The sequence below is a fragment of the Rhinatrema bivittatum genome, chromosome 2, assembly GCF_901001135.1.
Source record: "Rhinatrema bivittatum chromosome 2, aRhiBiv1.1, whole genome shotgun sequence".
Taxonomy (NCBI): domain Eukaryota; kingdom Metazoa; phylum Chordata; class Amphibia; order Gymnophiona; family Rhinatrematidae; genus Rhinatrema; species Rhinatrema bivittatum.
Genome location: NC_042616.1, coordinates 96,739,673 through 96,763,031, shown reverse-complemented (window position 1 = coordinate 96,763,031; position 23,359 = coordinate 96,739,673). Strand labels below are relative to the sequence as shown.

The 23,359-nt window shown below is 44.0% G+C and overlaps 1 protein-coding gene across 7 annotated transcripts in view; it reads left to right on the top strand.

Annotated features, from left to right (window-relative positions):
* Positions 1–23,359, top strand: part of CNPY1 (canopy FGF signaling regulator 1) — a 205,814-nt gene that overhangs the window by 110,293 nt on the left and 72,162 nt on the right. For all 7 annotated transcript variants that reach the window (XM_029588475.1, XM_029588479.1, XM_029588476.1 and 4 more), the window contains one exon: positions 10,506–10,621. In XM_029588475.1, coding sequence (XP_029444335.1) covers positions 10,506–10,621 — 116 coding nt within the window. The remainder of the gene's footprint in view (positions 1–10,505; positions 10,622–23,359) is intronic.

Below are 23,359 nucleotides of genomic sequence, written 5' to 3'. Positions count from 1 at the left end.
TTTAGTCTGGCAAACTTTCTGGCATAGACCTAAAAAAAAAAAAAAGTGAAGTGGTTGAAGGACGAGGGAGGCTCAGCGGTGAAGATGTTCGACCTCTACCCTCGTAGCCGGAGACCTGGTTGTGCTCTCAGCCAGGAAGGGCTGAGCTCAGATAAAAAAAAAAAAAAAAAGAGTAGGGAGGTTTCCCCTACTCTTTCTTTACTGTGTCTTCTGACCTCTGTGTAAGTGGTTGGCGTCTTTCCCTCTCACGTCTCTGGGGAATTTTAGTGAGGTGCAGAGGCGGCACACAGCAGGTTGAGCAGCCTTTGAGCTAGGCCCCACTCTCAGGTTTGTTTGAGCTATGTGGTAAGCTGTGGCAGCGTTTTTTGTGTGCTTTTGAATGCATCCTTTTGCCGTGTGACAGTGTAGCACCTACCTGAGTGCCTGCTCGAGCATGTTCTGAGCATCTGCTTGAGTTCATACTGAGTGCTGGTATGGGCGCGTATTGAGTGCGAGCGTCCTTAAGCGCGTGTGTGAACACTTTTCTCATGTCTGCGTACAAGAAAGTTGAGGCAGTATGGCACCGGTGACAAAAGTCTAATGCTTAGCAAGCTGTGCTGCTTGCCATATATGGGCAATACAGCCAGGGAATTTTACAAGTCTGTGTCAGCACTACCTGGATGCTCGAGGTGATTTGTCTCTGTCTGATTTTGCTGATGCTGGTCTATCCCCTCGGTCAGGGGAGGTTGGAGCTGAGGGTGACACAACGAGGGGTGTCTTCTTCAGTTAACCCTATGACAGAGATGTCTTCAGGGGATGTTCGGTCAGAAGACATCAGCTTGGGGCCTATGGGGACTGGTATGGACCCATCCTCCTTTACCTGGGTGGAATTCTTCCAGGGACTACAGATATTTCTGCAGGACAGCCCTGCAGAGAGGGCAATATCTTCAAAATCGGGGGGTCACGTACTAAGGCTTCCCAGTTGTCTGTTACCATATGCAAACGCCACAGTGAAGTGGTCTCTGAGGCTGTTCAGGAGGATGTGGATAAGGATGACTCTGATAATTTTGGTTTTTCCCCTCTGAAAGGGGGGGAAATTCCCTCGGATTTAGAGCCACATAGAATTCTGCTCCATTTCTTTCATAGAGATGAGTTGCTGAGTCTCGTATCTCAGACTTTGAAGACTCTTGGTATAGCTGGGAGTGACTGTACAAGTACGCAAAAGAAGGATCATCTTTTGATTACCCTACACAAAGTGTCATGTTTCTTTCCCCTTCTGGATGCAATTCAAGAGTTGATAGACCTTGAATGAGCACCCCAGAAACTAACTTTAAAGGGGGAGTGCACTTTGGCAAGTCTGTGCCCCTTGGATCTGGTGGTAAGGGAACAGTTGTGTTTCCTGAAGGTAGATGCGCTGGTGTTTTCTGTGGCAATGCGAACCACTATTCTGGTGGAAGGAGGGGTAGCTCTAAAGGATGCTCTGGATAGGAGAATTGAAGCTATCCTTAAGCAGGCCTTTGAGCCATGGCGATGAATTTGCAAATTGCCTCTTGTTGCTCCCTGGTTGCTTGTGCTAGTCTGTATTTCTATCAGGATGCATATAGGGAAAAATAACCCATGCTGTAGTTACACGATGTTAGGTTCCATATTAGGAGCTACCGCCCAGGAAAAAGATCTAGGCGTCATAGTGGATAATACTTTGGAATCGTCAGCTCAGTGTGCTATGGCAGTCAAAAAAGCAAACAGAATGTTAGGAATTATTAGGAAGGGAATGGTGAATAAAACGGAGGATGTCATGCCTCTGTATCACTCCATGGTGAGACCGCACCTTGAGTACTGTGTACAGTTCTGGTCGCCGCATCTCAAGAAAGATATAGTTGCGTTGGAGAAGGTACAGAGAAGGGCGATCAAAATGATAAAGGGGATGGAACTGCTCCCCTATGAGGAAAGACTAAAGAGGTTAGGACTGTTCAGCTTGGATTAGAGATGGCTGAAGGGGGATATAATAGAGGTCTTTAAAATCACAAGAGGTCTAGAATGGGTAAACGCGAATCGGTTATTTACTCTTTCAGACAATAGAAGGACTAGGGTGCACTTCATGAAGTTAGCATGTAGCACATTTAAAACTAATCGGAGAAAATTCTTTTTCACTCATCACACAATTAAACTCTGGAATTTGTTGCAGGGGATGTAGTTGGTGCAGTTAGTGTAGCTGTGTTTAAAAAAAAAGGTTTGGAGACATTCTTGGAGGAGAAGTCCATTACATGTTGTTAATCAAGTTGACTTAGAAAATAGCCACTGCTATTACTAGCATCAGTAGCATGGGATATACTTAGTTTCTGGGTACTTGACAGGTTCTTGTGGCCTGGATTGGCCACTGTTGGAAACAGAATGGTGGGTTTGATGGACCCTTGGTCTGACCCCGTATGGCAGTTTCTTATGATGTTATGTTCAGGAGGCTGATGGAGCAGGGTCAAATTGCAGAGCAGTGATGGAACCGGGAGCTGCCTTCTTAGCAGATGTGGGCTCTGACCTTGTTTGCGCTGCTGCCAGAGGAGTGGCTCCCATGATAGAGGCTAGGCATCAGCTGTGGCTGCGAAATTGGTCAGCAGATACAAAGTCCAATTTCATGAGATTACCCTTTAAGGGTTCTCTTTTATTCTGCAGTGAGTTGGAGAAAATGACAAATAGAAGGGGGGGGGAGATCCCAGGTCCTTCATTTTCCAGAGGATAAGAAACCGGCATTATGCCCTTTTGGGGCAAGGTGCCACGCTTGAGACCTCAGGCATTTTGGTCCCTATAAGGGAATGAATACTCAGAGATCTCGACCTTTCGGCAGTTTTCAGTCCTTTCAGCCCAGAAAGCCTCAGAGGAATGCAGGCTCCAGGAGCAGAACAACTCAGTCTTTGCAATGAAGGGGTGCGGACTTGCCTACTGCTGCAGGAGATAGGTGGACGTCTACCTCACTTTTATCAGAGTTTGGTCTAGATCACGTCGAACCAATGAGTCCTGGGCGCGATACAAGAAGGCTATGCTCTAGAGCAGGGGTCAGGAACCTTTTTGGCTGAGAGAGCCATAAACGCCACATATTTTAAAATGTAATTCCATGAGAGCCATACAATATGTTTAAAACTAAATACAAGTAAATGTGTGCATTTTATGTAAGATCACACTTTTAAAGTACAATAAGTCTCTGAAAATATTACACCAGGCCTTAAGACACCAATACATCTCCTATTAGGAAAACGGACCAAGTCAGGCTGCTATAGAGTCCTACACAGAAACACACACGCCAGCAGAAAACCTCACCTGAATCACGTGCTGTCCCTCACCTAACATAGAATAAAGAGACCAAAACGCATAACAAGAAGCATGCAGAAAAAACTGAATTGGAAACTGCAACAAGCCAGAGTCTCTGTATGCAGTGTAACAAAGGAAAAAAGAAACATCACCCATCCTTATAAAACAAATCAAGAAATATAAAATCATCAGCAGTAAAACTGTACTAACAAAAAGAACATATTTCGAAACAGCTGATGAGTGGAATATCCAATAATTAAAAACTCATATAAAACATTTCCAGATACCAACAAAATATTTCAAAATAGCAGACACAAAGATCCAGTAATGAAAAATAATAAGGATACAAAAATTTTTTTGCTCTGCATACCTGGGAACGTTTTGATATCCAGGTGTCCTGAGATTGTTCTGAATTAGCAGGAGGTGGGGTGGTTTGCTTGGAACTTTCTCCTCTCTCAGTCACATACCAGCGCTCTCTCTCACACTGGCTCTCAATGACACACCTATACACACATGCTCTCAGTACTCACATATACACATGTTTTTTCTCTCTCATATAGGCTCTTAATTACACATTTACACACATGCTGTCTATCTTTTCATGCTTACACACACACACAGGCTTTCAATCACATAAATACATTCTGTCTTTTTCTCTCACACACAGACTCTCATTCACATGCTTACAAACATGTCCTCTCTTTCTCTCATTTACACACAGGCTCTCAATCACATACTCACATGCTCCATCACCTAAACCAGCTCTCAATCACACACAGACACACATGATCTCTCTCTTACTTATACACACAGGCTCTTAATCATACATACACATGATTTCTTTCACACACAAAGGATCTCAATCATACACACATACTCTTTCACACAAACAGGTTTTCAATCACAAACTTACACATACAGGTTCCCAATGGTAAACGTACATTCATGCTTTCTCTCTCTCACAGGCAGGCTCTCAATCACAGACATACTCTCTTTCACATATACAGGCTCTCAATCATTCACATACATGCAGTCTCTCACTCACACACACAGGATCTCAAACACACATGCTTGCTCGCTCATTCACTATCTCTCTCCCCCACCCCCACCCCGGGAACTAGCAGCAGCAGCAGCCTCCTCCCAATGCTAACCTTCATTTTCAGCCCTCGCGGAGGCGAAGGCGGAGTCCCATCGGCCGCGGTTGAAACTCTTCATTTTCCTCCGAGCCGCGCTGCAGTCTTCTTCCCGTCGGACACTAGCGTGGCCTCGTCTTCCCGCGCAGGCACCCGATGACTCCAGCGCTGGCACCCGGCTGACACCCGATGACTCCCACGCAGGCACCCGGCTGACTCCAGTCGTGCCGCTGCCGGCGTGCTCTCTTCTCCTCCCCCCCCCCCCCCCCGCGGCCCGGAAGAGGAAGTGGAGAGCATCGGGTGCCTGCGCGGGAAGAAGAGACCACACTTGTGGTCTCTTCTTCCCGCGCAGGCACCCGATGCTCTCCACTTCCTCTTCCGGGCCGCGGGGGGGGGGGGGGGGAGGAGAAGAGAGCACGCCGGTGCCGCTGACTCCAGCTGTCCTGCCGCATTCCGCCCGGGCTGACAGCATTTTAAGCCCGGGCGGCGGAGGACCGGGGAGCAGCTGGGTCAGCGGGGAACCGCGAAGTGTGGCGACACTTGTCTGCGAGCCAGATGCAGCCCTCAAAAGAGCCATATCTGGCTTGCGAGCCATGGGTTCCCGACCCCCTGCTCTAGAGTTTCTTCGCTTTCCTCCAGGTGCCTTTATGGTGTCTTCCTGCAGCTCCCTACGGAAGAGGGTGGCAGTGGAGACTACATTAAGGAGGCTATTGAACTTAAAGGCTGTAATTCATGTTCCCGAATCGATAGATAATAAGGGTTAAAAAAGGGGGATCCTTTCAGCCCATCCTGGATCTCAAAGGAGTCAATCGGCATTTGTGGGTGACTTACTTCTGTATGGAAACTCTTCACTCCATAATTATGGCAGTCCAGTCAGGAGAATTTCTCATGTCTCTGAATCTGACAGAGGCATATCTGCATATTCTCATTCGCTGAGAACATCAATGGTTCCTGCGGTTTGCCTTTCTGAGATGTCATTATTAGTTTCAAGCACTGCCCTTCTTCAAGGTCATGGTGGTAGTAGCAGCCTTGCACAAGGATGTCCTGATTCACCTGTATCTGGACACCTGGTTGATTTGGGCCAAAAGCTTAGAAGAGTCACCTGACTTCATGCAAGGTGATTCATTATTGCAAGAATTAGGCTGGGCGATGAACTTGACCTAGAGCAGCTTACAGCCATCTCATAAGTTGGCGTATCTCAGCATTCGTTTTGATATGAAGCAGGGCAGAGTTTTTCTACCGGAGAATCGCATTCAGAAATTAATTGCTCAAGTTCAATTCCTGAGAAGGACTATTCGCCCTATAGTGTGGTCTTATCTTCAGCTGCTGGGTTTAATGACAGCCAGCATGGAGGTTATCCCTTGGGTGAGAGCACACGTGCGGCCTCTTCAGCGCACATTGCTTTCCTGGTGGAGTTTGCAGTCTCAGGACCACATGGTAAGGCTTCACTTGACATTAGAAGTGAACATCCACTTACGGTGATGGTTGCCTCCCAATTCTTACCATCTTTCATCCACAAATTTCCTCAACGTTTGTTTGGGCGTCTGGAAGCGCTCGACCTGGCCATCAGTCTGTGAGTGATACACCGAGCTCTGCATGGTTTTTACTTTGAGCAAGGTGCAGAGTTTTGTTACTTGGAGATGAACTGGATTCCCCTGATTCAGTTGGTAGCTCCATTAAGGCGGTTGCCACTGTTGGTCTTCATATTTCATAGTGGTACTGCCTCCAAATATCTTGTGGCATAGCCAAAATGACGAGGATATACTTATTTCCTCGAGTATATCTCTCTAGTGATCCCACAAGATCCATGCATTCCCTTTCAAAAGGAATTTCAATTAGGAGCATGTGTATGAGTATGAGAGGTGCCGCTCATACTCTGGCAGGAGTAGCAATCAAACTGGACCTGTGTATGTAGGCCCGGCCAGTAGAATTGTGCCAGTATCTTTTCCTGAGTCTTTTCATCCCCAGATGCTCCCTTAGAAGGTGGTTGTGTGCTAGTTGCATGATCTTCTGATGGTAGGGTTTGGGAACTAGGAGTTGTTCTATCACTTCCCTCCCTTTGTGACTCTGTAAAGTAAATCACCTTTCATCATGGGATAAGGAGGAACAGGGTCTTTTAAGCTGTGCTTCAGGGACTACCTTTCCATCCACCCTCTCTATATGCTCCTGCCCACTTAAAGAGATTTAGTAGTCTTGGAGTCTTTATGAAAGAGATCTGGATCATCCAAGGGGAAGAGTTCTGGAAAGTCCAACTCTTCCTGTTGTGACTGAACAAACCCGTTGTGAGCTGGTTCCAGAGGCTCTTGAGCTTGGGACATTCCCGTCCTATGACCTCAGGGTAGGGTAGCTAAGGGAGAACTCCTATCAATTGGCTGGAGTCTTCAGTTGTACCCTGCTTGTTGGATACTATCGATGGTCTCCATGGATGCATGCCAGGGTCACTACTCTGTTGTAGTCAGTTTGGACTCCTTCACCAAGTCTCTGCAAAGGAGTGTTTTCACACTTCCAAAGTCCACTAGTGCTTGTGTTGGAACACCATCAGCTGTGCCCAGTCCCTTAAAGTGGTCCAAAGGAGTTTCTCATAGACTCCTTCACACTTCTCTTCACTGTATTTCTTCAAAGCTCCTGACATGGTGCCATGATTTCGAATCTGCTTCAGGAGTGCTCTCACTGTTTGCCAGCAATACATCTCCATATCTCTCAACAGCTGAAAAATACAGAGAAAACATTCAATGGCTTTTATATACCCACATATGAACTTCCAATGCAGTCAGCGAGGAGTGCATTTTATCCCAACCAATCAAGTTCTCATATCGAATCTGCCTCATTCTTTTGAGAAAAACCAATCAGTAATCCGTTCATTTTTCATCAACCAATGATAATGTATCTTTATAAAATATTTTAAAATATGTATGCACTCATTTAATATTCAAAATTAGAGTTCCATTCAAGTTCTGCATTCTTGCTCATTTGCTCCACAGTATTTAATTTATAGATCCACCATTGTTCTTTATAATTTAAAGTTGTTACAACGTCCCCTTCTTGCCAATGTGGCTCCGTTTTTGTTCAATGACAAACCATCACAGATGTTCAAACACATGCTAGAATTATTAAACCCACACAACTGTCATAAATGGCCTCAGTTTACTTGTGGCTTATTTAATAAAGCCTGTAATACTCTAGGCTAGTATAATCATAGGTTGCAAGTGTACTTTGTTACGCACCATCCGGTGCTAAAGAAACTATGGCACAATCACTGTACAATTTTGGTTACTAGTGTGTGCACTTATCTTGAATCCGCGTAGAAAAAGATGGCTAAAACAGTCCTGAAGTTTTCCTCCGACACCATAGTGTTTCGGAGTCTTATACTCCTTCCTCAGGGATCTCCAGGTAGAAGCAAGCCGTCTACATAAATTCAACGTTGTCTGGTCAGTTCTTAATTTAAAAACAGCGTATACTTGTGCGGTGCACTGTGACAATGCAACCTGCCAGCATGCCGTCTAAATAGTTTAGATGGCATGCTGGCAGGTTGCATTGTGTTCATCTGCGGGGAAAAAGAATGTCACAGTGCACCGCACAAGTATACGCTGTTTTTTAAATTAAGAATATGAAATGAGCACATATACATATTTTTTAATATTTTATAATGATACGCTATCATTGGTTGTTACAAAATCCACTGGTTTACTGATTGTTTTTCTCAAACGAATGAGGTAGATTCGATATGTGAACTTGATTGGTTGGGACAAATGCATTACTTGATTGCATTGGAAGTTCATATATGGACGTACAATAGTCATTGAATGATTTCTCCATATTTTACAGTTTTTGAGAGATATTGGGATGTATTGCTAGCACACAGTGAGAGCACTTCTGAAGCAGATTCTGAAACATGGCACCATGTCAGGTGCTTTGAAGAAATACTATGAAGGGAAATGTTTGTGTGCTTATAGAAGACCAAAGACCTCCCAAGGGGAATCTTTGTCCTTGCATACGTTCTATCAGAGTACATTGCCTAGCTTTTCTACAAACTTAAAATAAATGAGGTATTCTAGAGGAGAGGTCTGCTCTGGTGGATCTGGAAGTAGGTAAGAAGGTATTTCTGATGCCCCTTCCTCAGACTGTAAGGATATAGGCAAACTAATCCAGGATCCCAGTGATGAAGAGGGAAATTTTGGAAGTTCTCCTGGCTGTGTCTAAGGGGAGAAAACCTGGTCTATCACCTCAAATAACTGGACTCCGCTGCAACTGAGTGGAATGATGAAGAACCGAAGATGTTCTGATGATGAATTCACCCTGATAGGGGATATGGGGACTCCTTCCTGTGGGAGAATCATAGCAATGCTGGAGAGAAGAAGGTCTCCTTTAGTCAAAGACATAAAGAAATTATTCACCAAATTTGCCATCTAGTCGAGCAACTGACATATCCTTTGACCTCATGTAGGTAGTGGGACAACTTCCTTGGAGGCAAGAATGGGCTCCTGTTCCTAAACAGGAGGTCTATTTAAGATAAGTGGTACCAATGAACATATTGGGTCCCGCATTTCCAGGTGCACCCCTCAGCGTATAACCTAGATGGGATAAGGCTTCTTTTAATGGGAGGTGGCATAGGCAAGAGATCTCCTCCTGGCCCAGTTTTAGGGCGATCATCATATTGCTGCATTTGGTATGTCCTCATGTTTTTCCTTATCTGATTCTCAAGGTGTTGAATGAGACTGCCATTGCATCAGCTTGGGTGTCACTGGGGATTTCACTGGTGCTGGACGTTTCGAGTCCTTTGACGAGTGTGTTGCACTGAGTGAGGCTGTGTTGACACAAACGTCAACTGTCTCATGGCTGCTTGCATCGAGGAACCAGTGGCACTGTAGGTACATGCGCTATGCATTGATTGGTCGTGTCTCAGTGGACCCAATGGACCGTGTGTTGAGAGGACTGGTGCACTGAAAGGTAGCAGCATCGAGGGGAAAGTGCTGACGCAGCATGCATCAGTGAAGTTGGTGCATTGAGGCTGCTGATGCTCCTTTTATTGAAAGTCCTGATGCTCCATGTTTTGGCACTGATGCTCCAAGTGTTGCTAGCACCGCTGTGCCGTGCCTCAACGGATCTGATGCAATATGTGCTGATGTTGCTGATGCACCAAATTTGGCCTTATGCTGCTTCTATGCCAGTTGTTTTGATGGCTTTGTTAAATGTCACTTCTTTCTCGATGCAGGGCGTTCAGCACCACTCAGTCCTGAGTCTGTGGCCTGCTTTGCCGATGGGGAAGTCTTTGAGGAGCTCCTGCTCAACTCTTTTCCCAGTGAGGCAGACAATGCTGCCCTGTGGGAGGAGGACCTCCTGCAGCTTCTGAGAGGCTTGCACAGTTCCTTCATTCTGTAAGTCTTGGAATGCTGAGATCATGGGAATATTTGATTGCAGGCATAACACTTTGCCTGGTCATGGTCAGGACCAAGACAACAATAATGCAACTCATGCCTGTTGGTAAGTGACATTACCTTACCGCAGATACAGTTCTTGAAACCGCTCACTGTTGGTTTCTTCTTTCCCTGACATTATTTATTTATTTATTTATTTATTGTTTGGGGGCTTTTTTTGAGCACTGAAAAGTTCTGTTGTGGGTGCTTCAGGGGCAGCGTGGCAACTAAAAAAGATAAGAACTGAAGACAAGATTCAAAATTAGAAATGATTTGAAGACTAGGAAAAAATATAGAGAGACTGAGTGCATGTCCATGTTTATGTGCAGACAAAAAAAAAAAACATGACCGAGAAATCTCATGAGCAGTGTCTGTGCTGGAACTCTAACATGTGCTCAGTAGAGCCAAAAGCTCTACCAGCTAGAAGAGAAGAGTGTTTGGTGCTGCTTGATGATGTCACCCACATGTCATGGCTAATTCAGTCTGCTTATTGACTGAAAAATAGGTTTAGTTATTATAGCTGGTGAATTTAAAATTAGCATGATAGTGAATATTTGTAGTATCAAATGTCATCTTGCCAAAAATCCCTGAATGTCTGCATTGGATATAAATTAACTTGCTCTGCTTTTGTCTTTAGCTCATGGACTGTTTTTTGCTAATAGCTTTTTTTATGTTTCAGCCTGCAGGGCATTAATAGATGAATTGCTACATGAAATTAGCAAAGTAAACCCAAAGAAGACCACTGAGGTAGGGTCATTCCGAATAAGTCCTGATGGAACACAGGAAAAGAATAAGGTAAAAAGAAAATTATGACAGTATAATTTGGGTGCAGTTACCAGGCATTTGTCAAATCAGCAGTTGGTTATAATATTGTGACCTTTTTATTATTATTTCTTCTTTCTTTTTGGAATCTAAATAATTTTTTTTAATTCAAACAGTAATATCCGTATTCTGTTTAAAAAAAAAAAAAAAAAAAAAAAGTGAAAATGTCCTTTATTCTTGTCAGTACATTGTTCAGTGCAATCAGGCTTAATTTTGTATATTATGGGGGTAATTTTCATAAGGATTTACATGTGTAAATGTAACTGCTATTGTAGCAATTTTCAAAAGCCATTTACACGAGTAAAGGACACTTACGTGAGCAAATCCTATGGACAATTCATGGCATATATTGTAGCAATTTTCAAAAACCCACTTACACGAGTAAAGTGCATTTACTCGAGTAAAATCCAGTTTTAAGTGAGTAAATGCTTTTTAAAATCAGGCCCTATGCTCACATACATCTTTGGCCTTTCTGTTTTGTCAATGAATAGTAAGCCAATCAAATTATTTGTTTGTGCCTTTTCCAGGAAATAAAACCTGGTAATGTTGCTGCCTAAAAGTTTTTTGAATCAGGTGCCAGGTTTGTTTCAGCTGAATATAAAACCCTTTCAGTAAGCATCTATAAATGTACAAATGGCTCTGGAATCTAATGGAGTAATCCCAAGCTACATGAGATGATTAGTCATCTACCCTTCATCTAGGTTCCCAAATGCATGTCTTATGTAATATATCTGAACCACATTTAAACTGTAAAATTGCTCATGTAATATGATGGTATTTAATCCATCTCACTGAAATTTGGCCTTTCAACCATCTCAACATACTTTCCATACATGTCCCCTATCTTCTACCCCCTTCCAAAGTTCTCTTACAAATAACACATTATCAGGACTAGTCTTTGCACATATACTTGCAATTCTGCACTCACACTCATCATTCAAGACACATACACACCACTAAGCCTATATGACATCAAAAGTCAAACAAAATCCACCTATTTATTTTTAAAAAGGAAAAGCAATTTATTATTTCTTTTCTGCTCTCAGGGTGAGACTAGGAGCAGGGGTAGTGGATTTCTCAGTTTTCGAAGGCATAAGTGGGGGTGATAATTTTCCCTCTGCTTCTGGGAGGCTACCTGAAATATGACCATGTCCAGGAGAGGCTGAAAGGAAAAAAGGACAGTTAGTCGAGATATATGTCAGGCAAATTAATAAGCAGGAATAAAACAGGTAACAAGGTAGCATATACAACTACCCCTTTTAATGGGGTGGGGTCATCTCTTCCCCCCCCCCCCAAGTACAAAATCCAGGAAATGCATCCATATATCCTCAGGTTGTAAGCCTGGTCTGCAGGAAACTGATCTTTCAGAGAGGCTGCAACAGTAATCAGAGGAAGAGAACTGAGAAGAAGCTCAAATACCAGTGAGAAACGGGTACAAAAGGAAGAATGAATGCAAAGGTCTGATGCACAGAAGAGAAAACATACAATGTAAGCAAGAAAGACACAAAAACAACATGATGGACACTGTTCAGAAGATTCATATAACAGAGGAAAAGACAGTGTAAGAGCCAACTTTCTCAGCTGACAGAGTCTGGATCCAGGAGAACTGGAATTGTCAAACGAGGCATTTCAGCTAATAATGGATCACTGGGGCCTTCCATTAATGGACTTACTGGCGACTACGCGCAATGCGAAAGTCCCTTGCTTCTTCAGTCTCAGGAGAGTTGCAAAGTCCTTGAGCATCGATGTCCTTGTGCTGGAGTGGCCAGAGGACAGACTACTGTATGCCTTTCCCCTATGGCTCATGTTGGGCGGAATGATTTGGAAAATAGAGAGTGACAGGGGGATGGAGCTTCTGGTGGAACCAGATTGGCCCAGAAGACCATGATATGCAGATTTGCGAAGGCTCCTGGTGGACCCACCCCGCTGGTTTCCGGCTTACAGGGATCTTCTACGGCAGGGATCTGTTCTTCACAAAGATGCGACTTGATTTTGTCTTAAGGTATGGTCCTTGAGAGGGCTTGGTTGCTGAAGCATGGATATTCTACTGCGGTGATTGCCATCTTGCTACGAGCGAGAAAGTTCTCCACTTTAGCTATATGTAAGTTTGGCGAGTGTTTGAGACTTGGTGTGAAAACTAAGGGGTTCTTCCTCATTCGGTTAAGATCCTGCTCTTTTTGGAATTTTTGCAGGATGTATTGAGTAAAGGATTGGCCCTTAATTCATTGAAGGTGTACAGGTGGCAGCTCTTGCCTATTTCTGAGGTCAGGTGAATAGTGGGCCCTTGTCGGCTCATCCAGATGTGGCCGGTTTCTTGAAGGGAATGAAGCATCTTTGACCTCCCTTGCGTTACTTGTTCCCTTGTGGAGTCTTAATCTAGTTTGGGATTTTTTAGTAGGCCCTACTTTTTGACCGATGCATAAGCATTCCTTGAGGTTACTGACCTTGAAAACAATGTTTCCTATGGCAATTTGTTCTGCATTTCAAGTATCCGAACTACAGACCTTGTCTTGCCAGGGGCCATTTCTACGAGTGACTCCAGGGGCAATACAGCCGCGTACCGTTCCTTCCTTCCTTTTTGCCAAAAGTGGCCTTGGATTTTCACTTGAATCAGTCTGTATCCCTGCCGTTTCTAGACAGGGCAAGAGATGCGGAGGAATATTGCCTGTTAAAGCCCTTGGATATCAAGAAGCATATCTTGAGGTATTTAGAGGTTTCTGAACCTCTCAGGAAGTCAGGCCAGCTGTTTATACTCCATGGTGGGAGTAAACAGGGTGAGCTGGCGTCATGGGCTACAGTAGCCCGCTAGATTAAGGAGGTAGTCATGGCTGCGTATGTGGATGCTGAGCAGAATCAATGAGCAAAGCCATCTGTGTCCATGACCTTAGGACTTTGGAGTAGAAATAATTTAGGAATGGAAAACTTCAGACTTGCTTTCTACTTCTTAATGCTCCAAAAATGAGAGGGAACAAGTCTACAGACTGCAGACCTAGGTCTGCTGCCTGTGTGTCTCCCTGCTTCAGACTGCACAGAGAGGAAAAGAGACATCTCTTTTCCTCTCTGATACTGATACACTGATAGCCAATGACATCAGAGGGGCTGGTGGCTCCATCAGCATCGATGGTCTCTAGGGATGCCAGAGATAGGCCATCACCCACTTCTTCCAGGTCAAAGACATCTGGTTCATCATCTTCAGCCTCAACACCTGGGAAGAACCGATCCAAGCATCGACCGAAGCTGAAGAAGAATCAGCATCAGTCCCTGCTGATTCATGGTGCCAGGCATAGGGATGCATCAGCCTTGTCTGTGATGCCTCTGAAGTGACCCCCATGGTGAGGAGCACCAGTCCTCCATTGTTCCCAGAGGTTTGCCATGGCCTCCTCTGATCACAATGTCCGCCACTGATCCTCCTCTTGGTTCCAAAGAGGATCTGATCCAGGCCTCCTGCATCTCAGTCAGCCTTGGCGTCCATGATCTTCGAGGAGGAGCTGGAGACGTGAGTGTAGTAGGCCATGAAGAAGGAACTACAAGGTCTTGGCATCTGTGCACCGACAGCACCAGGCTACTCAGAATCTGTAGGGCTGCATCCGAGTCACTCCATCCCTCCGAGGACTCATTGTTCTGGTAGTGGGAAATTTCCAACGTGGAATGGGTTGCATCCTTCCAAATTTCTTGGGTCCAAATTATGCTAAGCACAGATGCATCCACCTTCGGTTGCAGAGTCCATGTAGATGGACTCAGCACCCAGGCTCTTTGGTCTGTCCAGGAGCATCTGTCAAATCAACTTCCTAGAGCATCGTGTGATCAGGTACATGCTGTGGGCTTTCAGAGATAAGCTGTCCAACAAAATTGTGTTTATCCAGACAGATGATTAAGTGTCTGTGTACGACATCAACAAGCAAGGAGGTATGGGCTCTTACCTCCTGTGTTAAGAGGTGGTCTAGATATGGTCCTGGCCTGGAGAATACAATAGAGGACAGACTTAGTCGCTCCTTCAGACCCATAAATGGTCTCTGGATCAGGGTTAGCAAATTGGATCTTCTGCCTGTGGGGAAGCCTAGACATGGACTTGTTGGCAGCTCCTTGGACCATTTCTTCTCCATGTAAAGACATTAAACAAGCTAGCCTCAGATGCCTTTCCCCTTCATTGGGGCCAGGGTCTCCTATACATGTATCCTCCAGTTCCATTGGTGATGAAGACTTTGTTGAAGCTCAGGAAGGACAAGGGGACTATAATTCTCATAGCCCCCCATTGGCTGAGGCAGATCTGGTTTCCACTCCTTCGGGAGTTGTCCATCCAGAAACCAATCAGATTGGGAACTTCCACAGATCTCTTCACTCGGGATCGGCCAAGGTTGTGACATCCCATCCTTCAGGCTCTGTTGCTCAAAGATTGGATGTTGAGAGTTTGATTTTACAACCCTTCAATCTCTTGGACAATGTGTCTCGTGTCCTCGTAGCTTCTAGAAAGCCTTCCACCATGAAGTCTTATAGACTGAAGTGGAGGAGGTTTTCTTTGTGGTGTGAGCAAAAGGCCCTTGATCCTTTCTCTTGCTCAACACAAAAACTGCTTGATTACCTTGTGCACCTATCTAAAGCTGGTCTCAAGACCAACTCAGTTACTGTTTTGAGTGTGATTGGCCCATATCACCATGGTGTAGAGCAGTGGTTCCCAAACCTGCCCCGGGGGATCCCCAGCCAATTGGGTTTTCAGGATATCAGTAATGAATATTCATGAGATAAATTTGTATGCAATGGAGGCAGTATATATACAAATCCATCTCATGTATATTCATTGCTGATATCCTGAAAATCTAAGTGGCTGGGGGTCCCCCAGGACAGGTTTGGGAATTACTGGTGTAGAGGGTAAGCCCAACTCTGTACAGCCTATAGTTGTATGTTTTATGCATGGTCCGCTTAAGTTGAAACCTCCCCTAAGTTCTCCTGCTGTGCCCAGGGATCTCAACGTGGTATTGGTTCTGCTAATGAACGCTCCATTTGAGCTGCTGCACTCCTGTGTTTTTGGTGTGGTCACTTTAGCATGTAGGGTCAGCAAGCTCCAGACCTTAGTGATTTATCTAACTTACACTAAGTTTTTTCAAGATAGGGTGGTGTTTCGCATGCACCCTAAATTCCTTCTTAAGGTCGTGTCGGGCTTCCATCTTAACCAGTCCATCGTCCTGCCAAAATTTTTTCCCAGGCCCCATTTGTACCAAGGCGAATGAGCCCTGCAAAGTTTAGACTGCAAGAGAGCATTAGCCTTCTTTCTGGAGTGGACAGAAGCCCATAGAAAGTCCACCCAGTTTATTTTCTTTTTTGACCAGAACAAGCTGGGAATCGTTGTTGCCAATCAGTCACTTTCCAATTGGCTGACAGTCTGCATCTGCTTCTATTATGCCCAAGCTGGATTGCATTTGTGGGTCATGTCAAGGCTCATTCTGTTTGAGCTATAGCAGTGTTGGTGGCCCACTTGTGAGCAGTCTCCATGGTGATGTGCAGAGCTGCAACGTGGACTTCCATCCACTCATTTACATCACATAACTGTTTGGATAGGGGTGGCTGACGTGACAGCAGTTTTGGCTGATCTATCCTTCGCAACTTGTTTGAGGTTTGGAACCCAGCCCTGTTCCTACTTATGGCCTGTTTATGTTTAGGCTGCCTCCATCCTGTTACCAACAAAATGTTGTTGTTGTTGTTGTGCTTGTTGGCACCTGTTTTGTTGTTCCCCTTTTTTGTCTGTAGCTAGGGATTCATTCATGTGTGATGACTGTCATCCGGCTTGTCCTCTGAGAAAGCAGTTGCTTACTCTGTAACAAGTGCTCTCTGAGGATAGCAGGATGTCAGTCCTCAAGAGACTGGCCTGCCTCATTGTGGATTTGGCTGTCTGTGGGTTTTATTTTTTGTATTCTTTTATTCACATGGGGACTCCCATGTGACCACATGGTATATTGCATGCTGGAGAATGCTCAGAGAGGCTCAGTCAAAATTCTGGAAACTTTTCCATGCCAGGCTCCATTGGATGATGTCGCCCATGTGTGAGGACTGACATCCTGCTGTCTTCGGAGAACACCTGTTACAGGTAAGCAGCTCTGCTTTTTATTTTGTGCCCTGGAATTCTTTAAGATAACTTTATGCTCCTGTTCCACCTCAGCAGCAGCTATTTTGCTTCTTTTCTTACAGTTCAGCTGCTTTTGCTATTTGGAGACACCTCTCTAGAGTCAAATAATTTTCTCTGAAAAGTAGTATTTGATGCCTCCAGTAAATTCTGAGATCTATATTTATACACTGTGCAGCTTGACTAGTTGGCCAGATAAACTTATCCGGCTAATTTATCCCATAGATTGTACTTGCCAGGTACTTGTAAGTTTGGATTGGCCACTGTTGGAAACAGAATGCTGTGCTTGATGGACCCATGGTCTGACCCAGTATGGCATGTTCTTATGTTCTAGATAAGGATAGAACTTCCCATCCCCAAGCTTTGAAGGAAGAACTGTGCTTTTACACAGAATTGATCATGGCAGATAATTCTGCCATGATCAATTCTGATCATGGCAGCTAAGCCGCTGAATATATTCGGTTATATTACTCTGAATATTTTAGTTAGCTGAATAACTTATCCGGCTAATTCCACTCCTCCCAGTTAAACCCTGGAACTTCCCTAACTTATCCAGCTAAATTCTAGCTGGATAAGTGACTGAATATGCCAAGTTTGGCATTTAGAGGGATAATTTTTCAGTTATCCAAATGGCTTTTGAATATGGACCTCACTGTCTATAAGACTTTGTCTCCAATATTGTATGAGAGTGTTAGTGTTCTCAACTGTCTTCCCCTGGATCTTGGCTGCGGGTAAAAAAAAATTGGTATCTCTACAATCTCATTGTGGGGTCATAGTACTCCAACACAGTCCTCACTTGATCTGATGTTTCAGGCTCTTGTGGCAAGAATGCGAAACTCATTTAACTTCCCTTTTGTCTAATAAGATAGTTTAAAAAGCTTTACATTCAATTTTCCTTCTTTATCTGCCATGATCAATTCTGTGTAAAAGCACAGTTCTTCCTTCAAAGCTTGGGGATGGGAAGTTCTATCCTTATCTAGAACATAAGAACATGCCATACTGGGTCAGACCAAGGGTCCATCAAGCCCAGCATTCTGTTTCCAACAGTGGCCAATCCAAACTTAAAAGTACCTGGCAAGTACCCAAACACTAAGTAGATGCCATGGTGCCAGTAATTACAGTGGCTATTCTCATAGAAACATAGAAATGATGGCAGAAGAAGACCAAATGGCCCATCCATTCTGCCCAGCAAGCTATGCACATTTATTTCTCATACTTATCTGTTACTCTTGGCTCTTAGTAATCTTTTGGTTCTATTTCCCTTCCACCCCCACCATTAATGCAGAGAGCAGTGTTGGAACTGCATCTATGTGAAATATTTAGCTTAATTAGTCAGGGGTAGCAACCGCCACAATAAGCAAGCTACACCCATGCCCATTTGTTTTCCCAGACTATGTAATTCAGTCCTTTTTGGTTGTTGTCTGTATATAGATCCTCTTTTCTTCATTCTCCCTGCCGCTGAAGCAGAGAGTTATGCTGGACATGCATTGAAAGTGAAGTATCAGGCTTATTTGGCTTGGGGTAGTAACTGCCGTAACAAGCAAGCTACTCCCTGCTATTTTGTAGCTGCAGATCTTTTTCCACATTCATTCACGTCCTCTAGATTTTATGGATCCACAGTGTTTATCCCACGCCCCTTTGAAGTCCTTCACAGTTCTGGTCTTTACCACTTCCTCCGGAAGGGCATTCCAAGCATCCACCACCCTCTCTGTGAAGAAATACTTCCTGACATTGGTTCTGAGTCTTCCTCCCTGGAGCTTCAAATCGTGACCCCTGGTTCTGCTGATTTTTTTCCGACGGAAAAGGTTTGTCATTGTCTTTGGATTATTAAAACCTTTCAAGTATCTGAAAGTCTGTATCATATCACATCTGCTCCTCCTTTCCTCCAGGGTGTACATATTTAGATTCTTCAATCTCTCCTCATAAGTCATTCGATGAAGACCGTCTACCTTTTTGGTCGCCCTTCTCTGGACCACCTCCATCTTGTCTCTGTCTTTTCGGAGATATGGTCTCCAGAACTGAACACAGTACTCTAGGTGAGGCCTCACCAAGGACCTGTACAAGGGGATAATCATTTCCCTTTTCCTACTCGATATTCCTCTCTCTATGCAGCCCAGCATTCTTCTGGCTTTAGCTATCGCCTTGTCACATTGTTTTGCCGACTTCAGATCGTTAGAAATCATCACCCCAAGGTCTCTCTCCTGCTCTGTGCACATCAGCCTTTCTCCCCCCATCGAATACAGTTCATTCGGATTTCTACTCCCCATATGCATGACTCTACACTTCTTGGCATTGAATCTCAGCTGCCATATCTTCGACCACTCTTCCAGATTAATAGCAGTTAATGGACTTCTCCTCCAAAAACTTATCCAATCCTTTTTTAAACCCAGCTACCTAAGTGCACTAATCACATCCTCTGGCAACAAATTCCAGAGCTTAATTTTGCATTGAGTGAAAAAGAATTTTCTTTGATTAGTTTTAACTTTCAAACACTTTTTTATTGTGTGAATAAGAATAAATACCAACAATGGCGGTACAAGTACAAAACAAAAAGTTGAACAGGCAACAACAGGCAGTTATACCAACAAAGTGTCAAATATAGCACTCATTTTCCATCCCCATCGCCTCCCCCCCACCACCTATCCCCCCTCCTCTCCTTCCCCCCCCCCTTTGAAACCCCAATCCCTCATTGCCTACCGGTCTGCAAGAAAGTCCGGCCTGATTGGATGGCGAACAATGCATGCAAAGTCATTGACTGTTAAATATCAAACTCCTGGGTCTGTGTGGTAATGCTAGAATATCTGATTAGTTTTAAATGTGCTACTTGCTAACTTCATGGAGTGCCCCCTAGTCCTTCTATTATCCGAAAAGTAAATAACAGATTCAATTTACCCATTCTAGACCTCTCATGATTTTAAAGACCCATATCATATCCCCCCTCAGCCATCTCTCCTCCAAGCTGAACATTCCTAATCTCTTTAGTCTTTTCTCAGGGGAGCTGTTCTGTCCCCTTTATCATTTTGGTCTCCCATCTCTGTACCTTCTCCATCGCAACTATATCTTTTTTGAGATGCGGCGACCAGAATTGTACACAGTACTTGAGGTGCGGTCTCACCATGGAGCAATACAGAGGCATTATGACATTTTCTCTTTTATTCACCTATCTCTTCCTAATAATTCCTAACATTCTGTTTGCTTTTTTGACTGCTGCAACACACTGAGCTGATGATTTCAATGTATTATCCACTATGATGCCTAGATCTTTTTCCTGGGTGGTAAATCCTAATATGGAACCTAACATCATGTAACTACTGAATGGGTTGTTTTTCCCTATACATTAAATTTCATCTGCCATTTGGATGCCCAACCTTCCAGTCTCGGAAGGTCCTCCTACAATTTATCACAATCTGCTTTTATTTAACTACTCTGAATAATTTTGTAATATCTGCAAATTTGATAACCTCACTCGTCGTATTCCTTTCCAGATCATTTATAAATATATTGAAAAGCACCGGTCCAAGTACAGATTCCTGAGGTATTCCACAATTTACCCTTTTCCACTGAGCAAATTGACCATTTAATCCTACTCTGTTTCCTGTCTTTTAACCAGTTTGTAATTCATGAAAGGACTATGCCTCCTATCCCATGACTTTTTATTTTCCTTAGAAGCCTCTCATGAGGGACTTTGACAAACGCCTTCTGGAAATCCAAATACACTACATCTACTGGCTCACCTTTATCAACATGTTTATTAACCCCTTCAAAAAATGAAGCAGATTTGTGAGGCAAGACTTGCCTTGGGTAAATCCATGCTGACTGTGTTCCATTAAACCATGTCTTTCTATATGCTCTATGATTTTGATCTTTAGAATAGTTTCCACTATTTTTCCTGGCACTGAAGTAAGGTTCATTGGTCTCTAGTTTCCTGGATTGGCCCTGGAACCCTTTTTAAATATTGGGGTTATATTGACCACCCTCCAGTCTTCAGGTACAATGGATGATTTTAATGATAGGTTACAAATTTTAACTAATAGATCTGAGATTTCATTTTTTAGTTCCTTCAGAACCTTGGGGTGCATACCATCCAGTCCAGGTGATTTGCTACTCTTTAGTTTGTCAATCTGGCCTACTACTTCTTCCTCCAGGTTCACAGTGATTTGGTTCAGTTGATGTGACTCATCACCCTTGAAAACCATCTCCGGAACTGGTATCTCCCCAACATCCTCATTAGTAAACACAGAAGCAAAGAATTCATTTAGTCTTTCTGCAATGGCCTTATCTTCCTTAAGAGCCCCTTTAACCCCCTTGGTCATCTAACGGTCCAGCTGACTACCTCACAGGTTTCTTGCTTCGGATATATTTTAAAACATTTTTGAGTTTTTGCATCTATGGCCAACTTCATTTCAAATTCTCTTTTAGCCTGCCTTATCAATGTTTTACACTTAACTTAATAATGCTTATGCTTTTTCCTATTTTTTTTGGATGAATCCTCCTTCCAATTTTTGAAGGATTTTTTTTTTGATAAAATAGCCTTTTTCACCTCAACTTTTAACCATGCCGATAATCTTTTTCCTTCCTTCCACCTTTCTTAATGCATGGAATACATCTGGACTGCGCTTCTAAGATTCTATTTTTAAACAATGCCCACACCTGTTGTACACTTTTAACCTTTGTAGCTGCACCTTTCCTTTTTTTTCTAACTATTTTCCTCATTTTATCAAAGTTTCTCTTTTGAAAATTTTAGTGTTAGAGCTGTAGATTTACCCAGGATGGTCTGGGACCATAGTGGCACAGCACAATTGACTAGCGCTTTCCCCAGAAATGTGAGTTACTTTACTTGTCCTCTGACCCAGGAGTTAAATTTCCAAGCCTAAAGAAACCTGTGCTAAGCATGGGGGAACTCAAGTCCAGGAACCCCAAGCCAGAGAGACACTTCCAGAGGACCAGAAATTCCTTCCCCCACCCACTCACTAAATAGCCCCTCTGACAGTGTACGCCAATCAGTCTGCTATCAGAGCTGATCAGGTATGCCATAGAAAAGTCGCCACTACCTGATGCTGAGAACCAAACCAGCACCTAAGTTCTGTTTTCAGCAACAAGACACACCAGTGAAGACTTATAAACATGCAGGAGCTCTTCCTAGCTACTGCATGAGCCCTGGAGTGTGGGAATAAGCAGCATGCAGGGCTCCACTTTGTGCAGCACACACAATGCATATCAAACTTACTCCTGAGCTGCCTCCTCTGAATCCTTCCAGTTCCTTTTCTATCTCCAGGCTGAGTGAGAAGTGGGTGCATGCACTGAGCCCTGGATGTGACTCATTCTGATTATTAGAAGCAACATCACTGGAGAAGCTGTGGCAGCCAGGGTAACTAACCAAGCTAACTGCCTGCTCTGCAATGATTTCTGCTTTCTCCTGAATGTAGAGGGAACTGGAGTACAGGAGTGGGGAGGGTCTGTTCACAGTGAAGAATTGAGAGGTCAGGATATAGAGAGGATTCCATGCATGCCAAGGTGCTTGAGAGTAGGGAAGTAGCCGGAGTCTACAGGCAGTGAAAAATGGAGATTGCAGGAGTATTTGCAAGGTGAGGAATTGGGGCAGGTGGACATGAAGAGGGTGAAATACAGAGCAACAGAAAAAAAAGAAGAGGCAGCTGTACACACATACACACACATACATAGCTATATCTGTTTCAAACTGATGGTGTGAGTGAACCACTAGAGCAGTGGTGTTCACCTGTAGTCCTTGAGGGCCATAGGTTGGGTTTTCAGGATATCCCTAAAGAATATGCATGAGAGAGATTTGTATGCACACTGCCTCAGTTGTATGCAAATCTGTCTCATGTATATTAATTATCTATAAAACTGATCTGTTTTCCCTGAAAGACTAGAAGTGAATACCACTGCACTAGAGCATCCTGCCATGAGACAGACATGCCACAGATAACTTCAAAAGTCACTGGATCACTACTCCATTGTGGTAGATCCATGTGTGTCCCCTACCCCCTTGCCCTTCCTTTGTTTTAAAATTTTGAAGAGAGACTGGTGAGGCTTTTAGTGCTTCCGTGGCTCGCTCTTTGGCCAAATGAGTCCTCTCCATGTCTGTTTTTCCTGCTTCACAGAGGTTGGAATGCCACACAACGTTTTTGTTTATGTATGTGTGCCTTGGGCTTGAAAAGATTGGGAAACTCTGCTGTAGAATGTCTCCTCTTCCTGTCTTCCCTGCTGGCTATTTAAAAAATGGAAGAGGTTCAGCTGAGGTCAATGTCTTCAGCTGAATCTCTGGTATTTTTTAAATGTCCAGAAGGGAAGACAGGAGAAGGGAGCAGGATTCTGCAGAATAGGTAGGTATGTTGAGGGGGGGCCTCCAAGCTGGGGGTGATGGGTAAGTGGTTGGGGGGGGGGGGGGAAATGGGGACCATCTGGTTTTATTGCATAGTCCCTTTGACTTGGATCCTGGGGAGCAGAGACCCTCTGACTTGGGTCAGAGGGTCTCTGCTACCCTCTAATTTCTTAAAGTTAAAAACAAAAGTAAGGTTATTGCCCCTCCCCCCCCCCCTTTTTTTTTTTTAACTTACTACCATTTTTAGCACACC